Genomic DNA, 15,877 nt, shown 5'->3' with positions numbered 1-15,877 from the left:
GAGATTCGTGCTGGAAAGGTGGAGGTAAAAAACGAGGCAGATACCTCATACACTGACGACAGGGAGGAGAGACTTGCGAGGGAGTAATAATGTGAATAGGCGGATTGGTTCGCTACGTGGCTAAACTCTTCTCTCTCTGGCGCTGGCTGAGTCACTCGCCGCGGTGTCCGCGCGCATGCGCTAAATTTAAAACCCGGCTTTGAACTGGAAGTGGGAGCTGGCGGTAGTGTAGTAACCGACGCCACTCGCGTGTGCGTGTTAGCTAGAATCGAGGGAGGGAGAGGTAAAAATTCCTACCCTCCCTTTTTCCACCCTTCCATTTATATTATGCTTCTTTAACATTAGACTAACACTCCCACTCAAGTCTTTCCTCCCTGGTGACGAGAAACTTCGACGTGCAAGCCGTTGGTTGGAAACGAGGAATATTCCAAATTATAAACAAACTCATGCGGCTAGAGCAAGGAAGCTTGGACGCATGCGCGAGAACGTACGCTATCTTGCCGTGAGGTGGTAGAGGTGACCATGGTAACCGGGAACGCCACAGTTCCATTTTAGGAACGGGGGATTACGTGCATTTTGTCAGACTCCTAACCATCCCTAATATACATTCTCCTTGATACCTCTTACGCTCGGTCTGTACTCTCATCAACGGCAAACAAAGTTCTTCCAGCATCCTCTGTGTTTCGGTTGTGACGTACGATTCATCCACACCTTGTAACATTGAAATATATGCTACTTTATGTGTGCAAACAAAGTGGAAAAGTAGTTTCAGAAAATGCCACTACGCTGTTGCACTTGTTACGCCTCTACCGAATCGTAACGTAATTTGCCAAATGTGGCCAATCAACATGCTTCTCCATTGATCTCTCCTCCAAGTACAAAATTTTGACCTTCAGGTGCGAACACGTGGCTTTTTTGTCCACCAAACTGATTGATGAAGATGTGGAGTTGAGTTTTTGACAAGTAACCTATTACCACTTCTCGAGATTCCCAAATGTGTGACGCTGGCTTTGCTGTTTGGCTTTTTATTATTGTTCCTTCGTTTTTATTGTTTATTGGTTTGAAAGTTGTTTCATCCATTATCGTTGTACTAGGGAGGTAACCTCGCTGCTACCGTGTTCTTGTTTCTTCATGCATTTAAAAAAACAGGATAGGTTAGCAAAGACACATTTTTCCAAAATATAAATGGATGGTCATCCTATTTTTAACACGCAATTTATTTTAGCCACGCAAACGTTTTACGTTTTCTCAAATGAAACAAATAAGCCTAAGTCTTTGCTCGCTGCTGTATTTTTTTGCATTACATTCCAAACTATTTCAATTATCGTACCAGTGCTTTTCATTTGAAAAAGAAATGCTGTTTGATTTCTTATATTGAATTTGACCAAAATTCAAAAGTTGTAAAAAATACCTAAATTCAGATGACCCACTTCGCTTCTACCAATAAAAACATTTAAATTAATTTAATTTCAAAGTAAAACATTTTTTCTTTAGTGGATTTATTTGCCTTTGAAATAAAACATCGTTTTCTTTAGTCGTTTTACAATTTTAGAAAAACTTTCTTTTCAACATTTGGAGCAAAATTTTCTTTTTGATCTTTGAAGCAAAATTTCTGGTTTTCATTCGATCTAGGCTTAGGCTACTTTTGGAAAAATATTTTCCTTTTTAGTTCAATTGATTTACTCCTTGAGGAAAGGAGACAATGTTTTTACTTTAGTCAGTTGACTTTTGGAAAAAAAAAATTTTTGACTTCATTTTGGAGAAAATATTTTACTCTTTTTATACACCAAACCCAACATGATAGAAAAACGCAATTCTTATTTTCCCTTCTGTACATTTTTAGTTCTCTACTCGGTGAATCAAACTGATACAATTAGGCATTATCTGCATTATTTAATATGCAAACGAGAATTGTTTTGTATATAAACTCCCTAACTACTATGAGTAAATGTTTACAGATCAGTCAAGTATAGCCTAAGCATTGCGGAAAAATTTGAAGCCAAAACGGGTTAATCCTGAACGCGATAAGAAATTCATATTAGTTGTTTTATCTTTCGTACGAGGCATGTCTCATTTGTTTAAACAAGAGACTTCACTATTATCAACTACTTATTGCGCTACACTCCACGATACCGTCGAGGGGATCTCCATCAAAATAGTTGAACATCAGAATTTTGAATCCACCAGGTTCTTTCAGAATTAGAAAAATCCGCATATCAGTAACAAAGTTGAACGTACTAAACTAGCATTTTCTACTTGTAGAGAAAATGCTACTGAAATTTTGTTGCAAAATTGGGTATGAAGTCATGATAGGTAAACCTTGATAACACCTTTTATGAGGGCCGAAATACTTGGTCTTATTCCGCTAATGGTTCCCCAACTATTGTCGACAATGCGGTCGTGAATACTGTAATGGTGCCGCTTATTGCCGAGGAAGGCCTGGTAAGCCTAGGCAGGAACCACAACACTATTATGCTAAGGGTTTCGTGACTCCCGTGAGTGAGTCAGTGCCAACACGGTGGCGTAAGGATAACGTAGAAAATGTTCAAGAATATTACCAATGTGTTGAAGAGCGGCTAAATCAGATAAATACTGATTTCTATAAAGATTTTATTATCTGCTACCGAGAGAGATCTTGAAGAAATGGTACAAGATGCATATAAAAGAATTTAAATAAGTTAGTCCGACCGTGAAGTTCAGGAAACCATTAACGAGAAAAGCTAAAGCCTCAGAGCTCTGGCAAATCTGCTTAGAGAAAAAGAGCTATGTATCTCAATTAGTTGTTAAATAAATTGACGCTTATATTGAGAGAGATATACAGTATAAGTAGATAAAAACTAGCAGCAAAATATTTTTGGAAGCCCTTCAAAGACTCAAAATTCATAAACGTCACCCCGTATCTAAGCCTCGAATATGACACTTCTTGTTAGGCAAGTCAAGATTTGAAGAATATCATCAGTAGATTGCGTACGAAAGACGAAACTCCTCCTTTGTTGATGCATCATTCTAATATCATGGAAGAAATTAAACTCTCTGCATCATAAAACACCATGTCCAATGAGCTACTAAACCACCTTGGTTCACTTTCACCATAGAGAATATACCAAGAGGAGCAGAAAGTCTAGCCTATCACAGGGGTTTTGAAAACAACAACAAAGATCGGGTTTTTGTTGATTGGCTAAGCAGCGACGCCTTTTATTGGTTAAAATATGTCGGCTGCTTATTTTTGGTGGTGGCAAAGCCTGGGTTGGTCTCTGGGTTGAACGTTGACGTACAAAAGGTAAATTTTAAGTAGACGACATGGTCACGTGAACAACCGGAACTAGTTTCTCCAAATTCAGAGCCAGTCCATATTTACAAAGTTTCTGCTCCTCTTGGTATATTCTCTTTGCTTCCACGCCAATAAAACACTTGCTACTAACCAGGAAACTGCCGCATAGAATCTCACTGAAATAAGATTAATATTCATAGGAAGAAATTAAGATCTCATCGTACAGACCCTTGTGTGTTTCCAAGCTACGTCTGTCCTTAAGGATTACATTAAAAAATTCGTTAAAAATGATGGTATTATTGGGAATTACTAAATTAATTTAGAAGGGATAGAAATGGATCTGGTAACCCATAAATTAATTGTTGTACCAGGGGTAAATAACGAAAGGAGTTAGAGACGCTAGCTTCCGTAGTGTAGAATACAGTGGGACCTTGAAACGTCATAGAATTTGTAACTAACGTAGTGCCATCTTTGGAACTGTATTGTAAATAAGAGCAGAACCTTAAAAGTTTTGCATTAAAATCTCGCGCCGCAAGGTATTCTGGGTAAAGTAAAATGGCGGGTGTCGATGTTGTGAAGTCGTCTCATAAATCAACCCAATATAATTAAACAGCGATTTAAAGAAGAAAGATAAGTCAACAATTTGCAATTTGAAGCCAGGGAAATCCTCAAAATGTGATCAAACTTGTTTTGCCGTAAGTGCGCGGTTACAGAGTCAGTCGGCCCAGTGAGCCAAGGCTTAGTGGGAACTGTGGGATCAGGATCATCGACTGTATCTGTGACTTAAGAAATTAAAACAACTAAAACTGTATTGAATGATGCAAAAACGACATTTAATTCCATTTCATTATCGAATAAGGAATTTTCCAACTTTAAAGTTGCTGTTTCTAATTCAAGTGCACCTTTATGAATAAACTTTACTCTAACCCTAATTGTCACTCAGTGGTAAGAAGACGAACACTAGCAGACGAATACTAGCAGACAGGAGAAAATCGATATCCCAGCATGCCTTTCGAATCTTTGCTGCCACGCTATTGGTTGCAAAATATCATACTTATTTTGAATTATAGGCGGCGCAACCGAGGCCTTTTCTCTTTTCTGTATCTACGTTTGAAAGTTCCACTGCATTCTACACTACGGAAGCTAGCGTCTCTAACTCCTTTCGTTATTTACCCCTGGTTGTACAAACAACTTGAATCAGAAACACCCCGGACAACGCCGTGTACCTTAGCTAATACCAAGAAGTGATATATAGTTTATTAGGGAGAGGTATAAATTCGCCACATTTCCAGCTTTATCTCCAGTGCAAACGTAGGTCCGGAGCTAATCCCCGCCTCTAATTTACAACCAGCAGCATCTCATTGGTTCTTGAAAAGTCACGTCAGCGCGACGCGAATGATGAAAATTACGTATTTTCCGACTGAGGAGAGTGTAGCCCCCTTGTATTTTGAAAGGGGGATTGGGACTATGGCGCGCGAATACTTACGCATCTTATACCTTCTCCCTAATAAACTAGATACCACTTCTTGCTAATACAATATGAGTACGTAGACCCTCGGTTTTCAGTCAGTTTATCGACTCACTAAAAGTCTTATATGGAGATATGGGACGTTAAAAAAAGCTTGAAAGTTGAAGCTAATTTATTGGAATAACTTGGTAGCTTATAAATTTTGTTAAGGTAGTCATTAAGGAAGCTATTCAGGTTTTATAGCGAGGAGCCTAAGTACGAATTCACAGTGTTTTAGTTCCTTAACGTCATGCTGCTCCACTGCCTCGCATGGGCGATCTAATTAAAAGCAGCCCGTCCTGAATTTAATTGCCTTTTAATTTTCGTTTCATTTCTCGTCCCCACGTTTGACACTGAAAAGTTAGTTTAGTAAATCCAAAGTTAATTTTCCTCTTATAATTTAAGGGCCTAATATTAAAGCAGTTTATACACGGACGTAATATAGGGCTTAAAGGTTAAGCAAACATTAAAGGGGAGGTTAAATTAATTGGAAAGATATAATGCTAGGTTAAAAAATAAAAAATTTAATTCTTTTTAACAATATGCATGGCTTATGTCAGTCTGTTTTGCCTTCCAAGGATTTTTAACCTACTTACGGGTGAGGTTAAAGGTTCAAAAACGGTAAGCGGTTTACTGAGACCCTAACAATGATGTCTAAATCTTAAAACTTCAAATGTGCTACCCCTTTGTTTTACCCAATTAGGTTGGCTCTGACCTGTAGGAAAAAAATTCTCGAAAATAAAAACTGTAAAAGCTTGAAGGCGAGCGGGATGGAGTGGCAACCGCCATATCTTTAATGTTGTTTATGTACCCCCACCTACGACACCATAGTACTTCCAGCACCCTCAGCGTTTAGGTAGGGTCGTACAGTACAGAATCTTAAAGGACGGCCCCTCTGTCTTAAAAATATAAGCTAGTTTTTATATAAATACAATGCCGCTACACGGCAGCACTTAAAAATCGCCTACCGAATGGTATAGGGGCCTGCGCAAGGTATACAGGGAGAGTTTCAGTGCTGCAGTTCGCGCATGATCATTGCCACTCCATCTTACCTCATTTCTCTCTTGTAAAAGCCCCACAAGGTTTTAACCAAACACTAGCTCCCTCGTCACCTGTTTAACTTAAAATGATATTTTTTCTAAATTTCTGTATGAACGTATGTAAGTCGAGAGGCTAGTCATTCAGAGTAATCTGAGTACACGCTGTATCTTGACATATACTACAGGGTTCAACTGCCTTACATGTGCTAATATGTACGTATGGAGCGTTTTTAGCCACATCAGTTGAAAACCCTTGGTTGGTGCTGAGCAAATTTTAACTTAAAAGCATTTTCGTTTAGCGTTCAAGTTAGGCTAACCTAGTGTTAGTACAATGTGAATTTATTAACCTTGGTTCAACCTAGAAGGCCAAAAATAAACGGCCATAACCGCCGCTCCTAAGTCACTCTTAAATACTTAAGACTCAATAGTCAAAGAGCCACTGCTCCTAACGCGGCACAGCGAGAAAATAAGACCTTATTAGTCAGGGGAAATGCGCTCTCACGTGCAAATAACGCGTACAGACAGTAAGCGGAAGTTATTTCAATAAACAAAAATATAACGTATAAGCCTTGTTTTCTAGACTTAGTGCTAAACCATGTTAGCCATTGTAATGGCAGAAATTGATAACACTCTAGAAATCAAATCTTAAGAGAAAGGTATGATGCTGGCAACTCTCTGCCAGAAGGTGTAACTTGGTGCAAGCAAAGACCATTAAACACAGATGGACTAGAATGATACGGTAAAACCCCCGTTCTTCTAATGGCATCGCCTGTCTGCAGCGCCCCTAGCGGCAGAGTCCCGAAACGTTTCTACTCATAGATCATGTTGTGACTATGGTTTGAGTCGAAAAAGTTTCAATATTGGTCGCTGCGTGGCGCTAGAGAGGCGCTGCCCTAAAATAACCACGTGCCGTATCTCCACTCTAATCCATCTGTATTTAAAAGTCTTAGGAACAAGGGATTTTGAGTAGTTCATGGAGATTTCGAAATTATGAACCTTTTGAATTAGATTTCAGTATTCAAAATAGATTTTGATGTTTTTGGAACAGATTTTGCAATTTTTTACAACGTTTACTTAGCATTTCTAGATTTTATAAAAGATTTTGGAATTTTGTTATTAATTATAAGATATTTTTAGAACGGGATCATGAATTACGTTTCGTAACTTTTTCATTCGATTTTGAAATAACTAGATTTCAAGGTGAGAATTCGGGATTTCGAGATTCTATACTGAGATTTAAAACTTTTGAACAAAATTTTGGGGAAAAAAATAATTGGGCGTTTTGGCAAACTTCCAAGCCCAGCCTTATACCCTTTCCAAACTGGAAGGGAACAGGTTTACAATAGCCACTTTGTGTAATCTACTTCGGAAGCTGCATAGCCACGGAGTAATTCACTCTTCGTGATAATACTCAGATATAATAAGATTATATCTTCGAAATGACCTTATACTGTGTTGCAGCATTCCATTGCTAAATTATGAACCGCATTTTAGCTGGGAACTAGCCTTTTCCGAGTATATAATTGATTATCCTCTTCTGCTTTCGATAAAAGACCTCCTGCTTTGAGTTATAGCTTGATCGATGGATAAACTATTAACTCTTTTGTTTCTTTTGGAGCCCTTGAGTTGAAAAAGAAAAAAAAAAGATTTATTTTTCGGAAAACTTAACAAGTTGGGAAACCAAAATAAGCCTCTCCGAGTCGAGACGCAATTAAATGGTTTTACTTAAATAATTTAATAAATGTAACTGATATTAATTATTTTAATCGTCATTAATTTACCTTAATAGGTGAATATATAAAGTATTTGGTCTTGCTCAACTTGTCAAAAAATAAGAAAACGTCATCACAGTTGCGCGCGATTTTGCACGAGATGTAAGTCTAGATGTAGAATGCTCGTGAGGATTTTTTTTTCAAACTAAAACAAATTTCCTCACGTGCATTCTTTCCATGATCTTACGAATTTGAGCGCGAGCGTCATTTTTCCACACTAGAAACGTCACTCGTGACGATTTGTTATATTTTTCAATTAGCTCCTCCTACTTTATATATTTACCTATTCTAATTAAATCGTTTTAAGAAACTTTATTCCTAAAATAATTTTAAACATAGCTATTGTTCAGGTTTGAAATCAAGCGTATGCCTCTTTAACAATTTTTGGAAATTTAGAGTACATAAGGCGATTGATTCAAAATAAATGATAAGAAAACCCGCAATTACGTGAACCTTTATTGGAAGTCCCACCATTTGGAGGCTAGACGTTTCTCGTAACCCTAGCCGATCGCCGCGTACTTTTTAATCCCAACGATGGGAGTAGAAACCATCAATTGCTTCCTTCGAACACCTTTGCTCCGATTTGCCAACTGCAACCTCGGTGACAGACACACACACACAGACACGTCCAGTGTAGTACCTCTGCGTGACGCCATCGCCACTCGGAGAGGTAAAAACGATTTATTTTTCGGAAAGTTTAAAAAAATAGATGAAAAGAAAATCTTATTTGTTGAAAGAAATAAATTTTCCATGGATCATTTTTAGAATGCTTCAAGTTTTGTTCAGCATCGGCATTTCTACTTCGAAACATCGAACGTAGTTTTTTTGTAAGTGAATAAAAAAGGAAACTGGATTTTGAAAACACATTCATTTTAGACGAAAAGTTTTCCTTCTTCATTTTTATCATGAATGTTTCACTTGAAATAATAAAATTTTTCTGGAATAAGGTAGGCCTACCGTTGCTAATAAGTGAATTCATAATTTTATGTGTTTAATATAAATATTTTCAAAGAGTAAACACTTTTTATCATGAGTAACGTAATTGTAATAAGTATGACACTTCTTGTTGCTGCAAATACTATGTTTCATAAGGAAAATTTGTTCCCGTGGTTTACATAGGGTTTTGCTTGAAAATGAAATGAATATTTCTTAAACCATTTTAGTCCCGAGTTAGCGTAGGTTTATAAGATATGTTCCATAAGTATGACACTTAGGTACTTCGTAATGCAAGAGACTTACAGCTCGAGCTAGTTTGAGGACGACAAGCGAGGACTGACTACACTCGGTTAATTTTGCTGTCCATCATCCTATTTTGTCTGTACTAAGCCTTTGACAGCACCTCACTAGATGTCGCTTTACCTCGAATCTATGACGTTTCGCCTAAGTCACTTCGTGACAAGCTCTCAGTTACCAGTGACCGTATTATGGAACATATCTTATTAACTGATGCTATTAGCTTTGCTTTGAATGTTTTATTCAAATAGTAAGTTACTGGTGGAAATCAAATTTTACTCAGAAATCAACGCCCAGCCGAAAACCGCTTGCCCTAGAAGACTGAAAATTTGCAGGAACGTTACTCATAAGTAGTAAGCGCGTGCTAAGGAAGATTTACTCCCAATCCGTTACCATCTTAATAAATGGTGCCCAGAAATATAAAAAATCTTCTCTATGCAAGAAAGTCCGCGCTTTTCAACCAATTACACTGGCTTCCTTTAACCTATAGACGGGCTGAATGGTCTTATGGGTTCGATTTGTTGCCATCTTTTTAAATGGCGGCCAGAAAATTAAAAACCCTTCTTTATGGAATGTCCGCATGAAAAGTAGTAAAAAATGTCCCTAGGGGCTGACGGGCAACGCCGAGTGCCTTCGCTCCTAGAGTGCTACAAAAATATTAGTCATCTGTTAAATCTACCCAGTCTTTATACCATTTTGATGGAAGTTCTTATTACCGGCTTATTAACAGCTAGTTAAAAATAAATATAAATTCCATTTAAAATCTAACTATTATACTGTTTAGTTGTCAGTAATTGTCATAGGTGGTGTTTGAATTGGTTATATATTCGTTTCTAGGAGCGTTCGAGAATCGAACCTCTTGTATGGAAACGCTAGTTTCGCTTGTTATGTAACCAGATTTTTCAAGCTTAACCTTTGACATTGTGTCCATCAAAACTTCGTAAATCTCGTGACCCACATATATAAATAAAAATTAAGAATAAATATTTAGCATAAGCGAGAATGGGAATTGAAACTCAGCATATTGATCGATTTCCAAAACTAAAAGTCAGAGATCCAGAGATAGTATGTCTGTACAATCTTGTTTCTTAACCGTAACAATGATGAACCCTTTGACGTAAGAACGGGCAGAGAATTCGATAAAAGCTGTGACCATAGATATGATTAATATCAAAATACATCTTACGGGTTTTCTTAAGATCAATTAATGACTTTTTGTAGACTAAAGCGAAACAAATATATATTCGAATTAATTTTCACCATCTAATCTTCTATCTAGACTTTCTTGAAACACTCTGATTTTTCAATATTCCTTGCTTTTATCTTCTATATTTTGAAAATAGCTAGTGAAAAAACCTCTATTGCTATGTTTCAAACGAAAAGACACGCAAAATTCACTCAGTCTAAATATAATTCGAAGGAAATAGAGGCAAGTACTGAGAGATAAGCCCGTGACAAGTATGGTCAATTAAAAAAAAATCCAAGTTCATTCATATCTATGGTCATTTAATGTTTGGTAATATCAAAGAAAATTTGACAGCTTTTAATTTGACAATCCCAACGTTATGCTAATTTCACGGCTTGTGAAAGCAGTTTTTGGTCTGACTAACTTTTAATTTGTTCTTGATTGGTGATAAAATGACTTAGGCATAATTTCCGGAGCTGTTTTAACGTTACTCTTACCGAGGCCTCGATAAATATTAGACGTAAATCCGAGGGAGAGCTAATTTAGATTGGTTTACAACTGGAACACGCAAACCTTTTCATTAACAAGATGGTCTAGCCCATAATTAAGCCACGTCGTTTACGTACTCTCGCTATCCATACTACAATAAATATTCACTGTTCCTTCAATGACGAAAATCGTAGATTTACATCTTACGATGTGGCTAAAAATCGTTGACAAGAAATTTATGGAGCCAGCGCCACCTAGAAGTGGTTTTACGAAGTACTATTTAAAAATAACGAACGAAACATCATCATCATCATCTTCTTCATCACATCATTATCTTCTTCTTCTTCTTCTTCTTCCTCTTCTTCTTCTTCTTCTTCTTCTTCTTCTTCTTCTTCTTCTTCTTCTTCTTCTTCTTCTTCTTCTTCTTCGTTTTCTTCTTCTTCATAATCATCTTCTTCTTCTTCATCATCATAATCATCTTTTTCTTCATCATCATAATCATCTTCTTCTTCATCATCATAATCATCTTCTTCTTCATCATCATCATCATATTCTTCTTCATCATCATCATCATATTCTTCTTCTTCTTCTTCTTCTTCATCATCTTCTTCTTCATCATCATCTTATTCTTCTTCTTCATCATCTTCTTCTTCATCATCTTCTTCTTCTTCATCGTCATCTTCTTCTACACACCAGGTAAAACTAATAGCCCATCGTATATACGATGTGGCTAAGAAGAAGACGTTATTAACAAAATCTTTATGAGACGGCTATTAGATTCCGATATCTATGTGGAATACAGAGATACCGTAGGAAGTGATATGGTGAAACGCGAGATGGAAATAGAATCTAGAATATACAATATAAACGGGCGTGTCAATCGTGGGACATTCTGCTGTGTCAACAATGCGTGTCTCAATATCTCTGTCACTTCCTTTTCTCTTTTCTCCTCTCCAATGGAACAAGTCCCATGCACTATCTCGTCTTTTCTCTACTATTTTTCCACGGATATTACATCCTCAAGACAGAGTAGTTACGTCTGCGAAGGAATATGTAAGGATTCCTCGCGTGTTTCAGGAGGTAGAACCGGAATTTCGTTGTACTATTTGACGTTGAAGAGGTCAAAGGGATTGTGACCTTTTCTCAAACACGATGAATTCGGTATCCCTAGAATAGGATAGGAGACTTTAAGTCTGGGTATTGCTTTTTAAAACGGGGAGCTAGGTTGAAGGTCTGTCTGTTTCTGTTTGCCTTTGGAAAAGATTGACGTGGCGTCTCCGTTACGGTTTCGGTTTACTGAATGTGTGATGAGCAATAGATATATTTCAATGGGGGTTAAGTAAAGTTTAGCTGACTTCAAGTAGTTTGGTTACTTTTTGATGACAGATAGACGACTGAATAAGTTCAAGGTTTAAAAAGGGTTGGTAGGAAAGGTCACCGAAGTATTGTTTTGGTTCTGAGAATTTCAAACACTTGAATTTTTTATGTTTGCACAGTACATTTATTTGAACCATTTACCCTGCTAAAGTTAAGGGAGGTTGAAATGTAAAATCAAGTGATTTTTTATCGATTCTTCCATTTGTAAGACCAATCAGCATAGTGAAGCACCCAAGAAATAAAACCGAATCATTTTTAAATTACAATTAATTTGAAATTTCATAGATAGATTTAAAGAAGTACCTCCGACCAATCGCGTAACGCCCTGCCTATTTAGTAGCAAAATTCTCGTGTTGAATGAAATTTATCGCGAGATTTGATAATCATGGTGCGAGACATGGAGTGGCCACGAGAATTTCATTAACCAAAAGGCAGGTAGATACGCTATTGGTTGGAGATACTTATTTAAAATTATCCATGAAACCTCAAACTAATTTGGTTTTAAAATCATTCTGTGGCATTTCTTGTGTGTATGCAGATTGGTCTCATAATTAGTAGAATAATCGATGAAAAATCAATTCATTTCCCTATTCATCCTCCCTTCAAGAAAGTCCGTTAGGTAACAAAGTTCCTCAACTGATTTTCATACCTTCCTGGCGTCATCTTAGCAGAGGGATCTACAGTTTAGGGTTCTCTAAGAAAATACAATTTCTTCTCTAATATTCTAAATGGAAACTTTACCTCTGCCGCTATAACACGCCTCTTCTTTCATACCAACCCCCCGTCCCGTGGAAGGGGGTCCGGGACTTTGACGAGCGCAAAGATTACTCTGTTCTCCATTCCTACTTCTAAAATTAAATCTATCCCTGATTATATGCTCTTTTGAATTATAAAAAATTCTAACCTTCAAAGAATAGCGTAGTGAATGGAAAGTAAGAGTTTGACATCTTCTGGTTCACCCCCAACTAGCGAAATAGATCTAGAATGTTACCCACTTCATCAAGAAAATTCTCTTTTAAATTCAGCGAGAGCCTAACAAGTCGATTCTACTCTGGGGTTCGTAGTTGACGTTCCGGAACACGGGAACTAGAACTAGTCCATCCTTGTTTACGTCCACTTTGTCTTTTAGTTTTAGATTAATGACATTCCAACGTCCGTGACGCCATTCGTCCGCACGACGAATTGAGAGAAAAGAGCTGACTTATCGCTATCATCAAGTTCTTGAGGTTTTCTTCGGTTTGCTCCAACTCGGGACTTTCTGAAATCATATATGGAAAATGTTGGATGTCAGTCGACTTCGTAGCTTCAAAGAGATTATACCACGAGGAGTGGAAGTTTAAGTCTTTTAATATATGTGCTTAATCGCTACCAGCGTGGGAAATAAGGCGGTGGAACAGGGCAAATGACCAGGTCCAGTTTAAAAATTAAAATTTGAGGGGGTCAGTGGTCCATGGACCACTCAAGAAATTTCAAGGGTAACCAGAGTCCAGACATTAACTCTAATTTATTTAATTATCCACTTCTTTAGTTTAGCAGACGACGTGCCCTGGTCGATGGTCCTGGATCAGTTTATTTATTCCAGGCCAGGGGGGTCACTGCCTCACTGGCCCAGTGTCTAGTTTAAAAAAAATCCTTATTTCCCACCCTGTTCGCTACACCTCTCTTGGGTTGGAAGATTTCGTCTGCTTAAAAATTGAAACACTGCCGAGCCTTAGCATTAAAGAAACGAATTGGTTTCCTAGGAAGGTTAGAAAATAAAGAAAATAACAAGATAACAAAGAAAAGCTCTGTTTTTTGCAGCAATTGCAAGCTTGCGAAAATTTAACTGAATTAGTAATTTGATATTGCTTAAGCTGGCTACTAAATAGACCATCACATGACTAGTCGAAACTAAAACCCTAAAACGCAGGATAATAAATAAGGTTTAGTGAATCGTGACTCATGGTAACTAGAGCCTTAAGTAGAAAATCTCAGGATTACTAAATAATACTTATTCTTCAACTCCTCTTGGTGAATTCTCTTTGGTAGCTAGAACTATTTGGTATCTCCAATGTTATTACGAAGACTTGATTTGAAAAGGATGGAAAGACCATTTGCAAAATGGATTAGGTACCTACTATAAGATGGAGTGAGCTAGCGAAGGAGTCACTTTGAAAAATCGTGCACTTCCGAAACTTTTTTTTTTCCTCCATTATCATAAGTAACATAATAAACATAAGTATGACTCTTCCTGTTGTAATAATGCAAATTTCAAAATGAAACCTATAATCAACACTGACACTCTCACTTACATCAGGCCAGGACTTGCAACCCCGTCGAGTACTTCATGCTGGTCTTTGGCGAATGACGTAGTTCTACAATATTAGCCAATCACAATAAACCTTCTCCTTGAACGTATTTGTGTCGGAAATAGCTCGTCTGCTATTTATTGTACAAGCTCGCAGGGTCGCGGTGTTTGTATGTTTCACTTTGAAAGTCGGATATTTCAGCACCAAAAATTATAAGCCTTTTGAAGTCTAAATATTCGGTAACTAAACCTACCCAGTGCAATTTTCAACTTCGTAATGTGGTCGCGCTAAAATCGGTAAAAAGTCAATACAAATCAACTATATAACCAAGGCTTAGGACCGTCGACTCAAATTTCAATGGCGTCTCTTTAAAACTCTGAACCGGATTTTCAATATGAGGCGGAAGTCGCTTCATTTTCCACCGCTAGGGGTCTCTGTGCTGGGCGCGAACTTATGATGACGTAAAAGGTCCGAAAATAGGTTTATAGTTAGTTTTGGCTAATTGTCATACTTATGGTTATTATGTTACTTATGCCATTATGGATATTAGCATCGCCTTTTATGGTGCCTTCACAATGTAAAAAATAATTATGAACGGTTCTCAGAATTTGGAATTGTTACGAAACTCGAATTTTAGTATAATTTTCAGTTAAATTAGACTTTATATGAGAATATGAGAGTTGATTTATTCCAAATTTAAATATAGAAAATAATTAACTAAGTTTAAACATAATGCTTTAAATTTTAAGGTAAAATAGAACAACTGAAGCCGCGTATAATTTAATAAACCGTTTTGGAAAGGTGGAAACGTAACATTTATCTGCTAAAAGCAGAGATATTTCATGTGAAAATGCAATCAATTTTCTCGAAAATGGATTTGGCCTTTATATAACTGTTTCAACCTCACGCTGATATTTGTTTGTTCGCCTTGCCTCATTCTAAGACTTAAAGATGCCTTCACTGGGTAAGATTTTCAATTGCAGGTTTTCTTCATATGTAGCTTGAATAAACTTACTTATACTTTTTTCGTTCTTTCAGTACACGCTTTATCTATTAAATTGGGGAAATTTATCGTAGATGGCCACTCTATCTCTCTATTGCCGTCTGAATGTTGCAGTGAGATTTATAATATGAAAATAAACAATGTTGGATAGTTAATTGAAAGAGGATTAAGTGTGGCGTGGAAATAAGTTAACTTTCGGACAACAGTGTGTGGAAATTAGAGCTGCTCGGAATGCACGGTATCCATAAATATATCACAAAGATCACATGACCAGCTAATTTACTATATTATAAATTTCGAATGCCTCATTTCAGGGGTACTTAACACACGGGGTAAATTGAGGTGTATGAATACACTATTAAATCTTACCAAAAAAAGTAGTGTCGATCAAATTGGCCTGTATACCATTTTATAATATATGTTCCATAAGTATGACACTACCATAATTCGTAATGCGAGACTTACAGCTCGAGCTAGTTCGAGAACGACAGGCGAGAATTGCATAACTACACTCGAGTTTGCAGTCTATCTTCCTATTTACTCTATACTAAACCTTTGACATCGCCTCAACAGGCGTCACTTTACCTCGAATCTATGACGTTTCGCCTACGTCACTTCATGACAAGCTCTCAGTAACCAGTGACAAACTTATGGAACATATCTTATGAACTTATGGTACACGAATATAGTTGGTTTCTTCATACCAATTTG

The 15,877-nt window shown here is 37.1% G+C and overlaps 2 protein-coding genes across 2 annotated transcripts in view; one reads left to right on the top strand and one right to left on the bottom strand.

Annotated features, from left to right (window-relative positions):
* Positions 1 to 15,877, top strand: part of LOC149629132 (uncharacterized) — a 92,992-nt gene that overhangs the window by 53,543 nt on the left and 23,572 nt on the right. The gene's annotated exons all lie outside the window — the stretch shown is intronic.
* Positions 10,283 to 14,070, bottom strand: LOC149629133 (uncharacterized). The gene is made up of 3 exons (XM_089851513.1): positions 13,989 to 14,070; positions 12,871 to 13,133; positions 10,283 to 11,665 (listed from the first exon to the last, which is right to left on the bottom strand). Exon 3 carries the CDS (start codon positions 11,175 to 11,177, stop codon positions 10,821 to 10,823), a length of 357 nt encoding a protein of 118 aa, XP_089707639.1. The 5' UTR covers positions 11,178 to 11,665; positions 12,871 to 13,133; positions 13,989 to 14,070; the 3' UTR covers positions 10,283 to 10,820.

Source organism: Phalangium opilio, unplaced genomic scaffold (genome assembly GCF_054372755.1).
Source record: "Phalangium opilio isolate 3A_F unplaced genomic scaffold, DU_Popi_V2 ptg000105l_1, whole genome shotgun sequence".
In the NCBI taxonomy this organism is placed as follows: domain Eukaryota; kingdom Metazoa; phylum Arthropoda; class Arachnida; order Opiliones; family Phalangiidae; genus Phalangium; species Phalangium opilio.
Note: the sequence above shows the minus strand (reverse complement) of the source record. Positions and strands in the feature narration are given on the sequence as shown.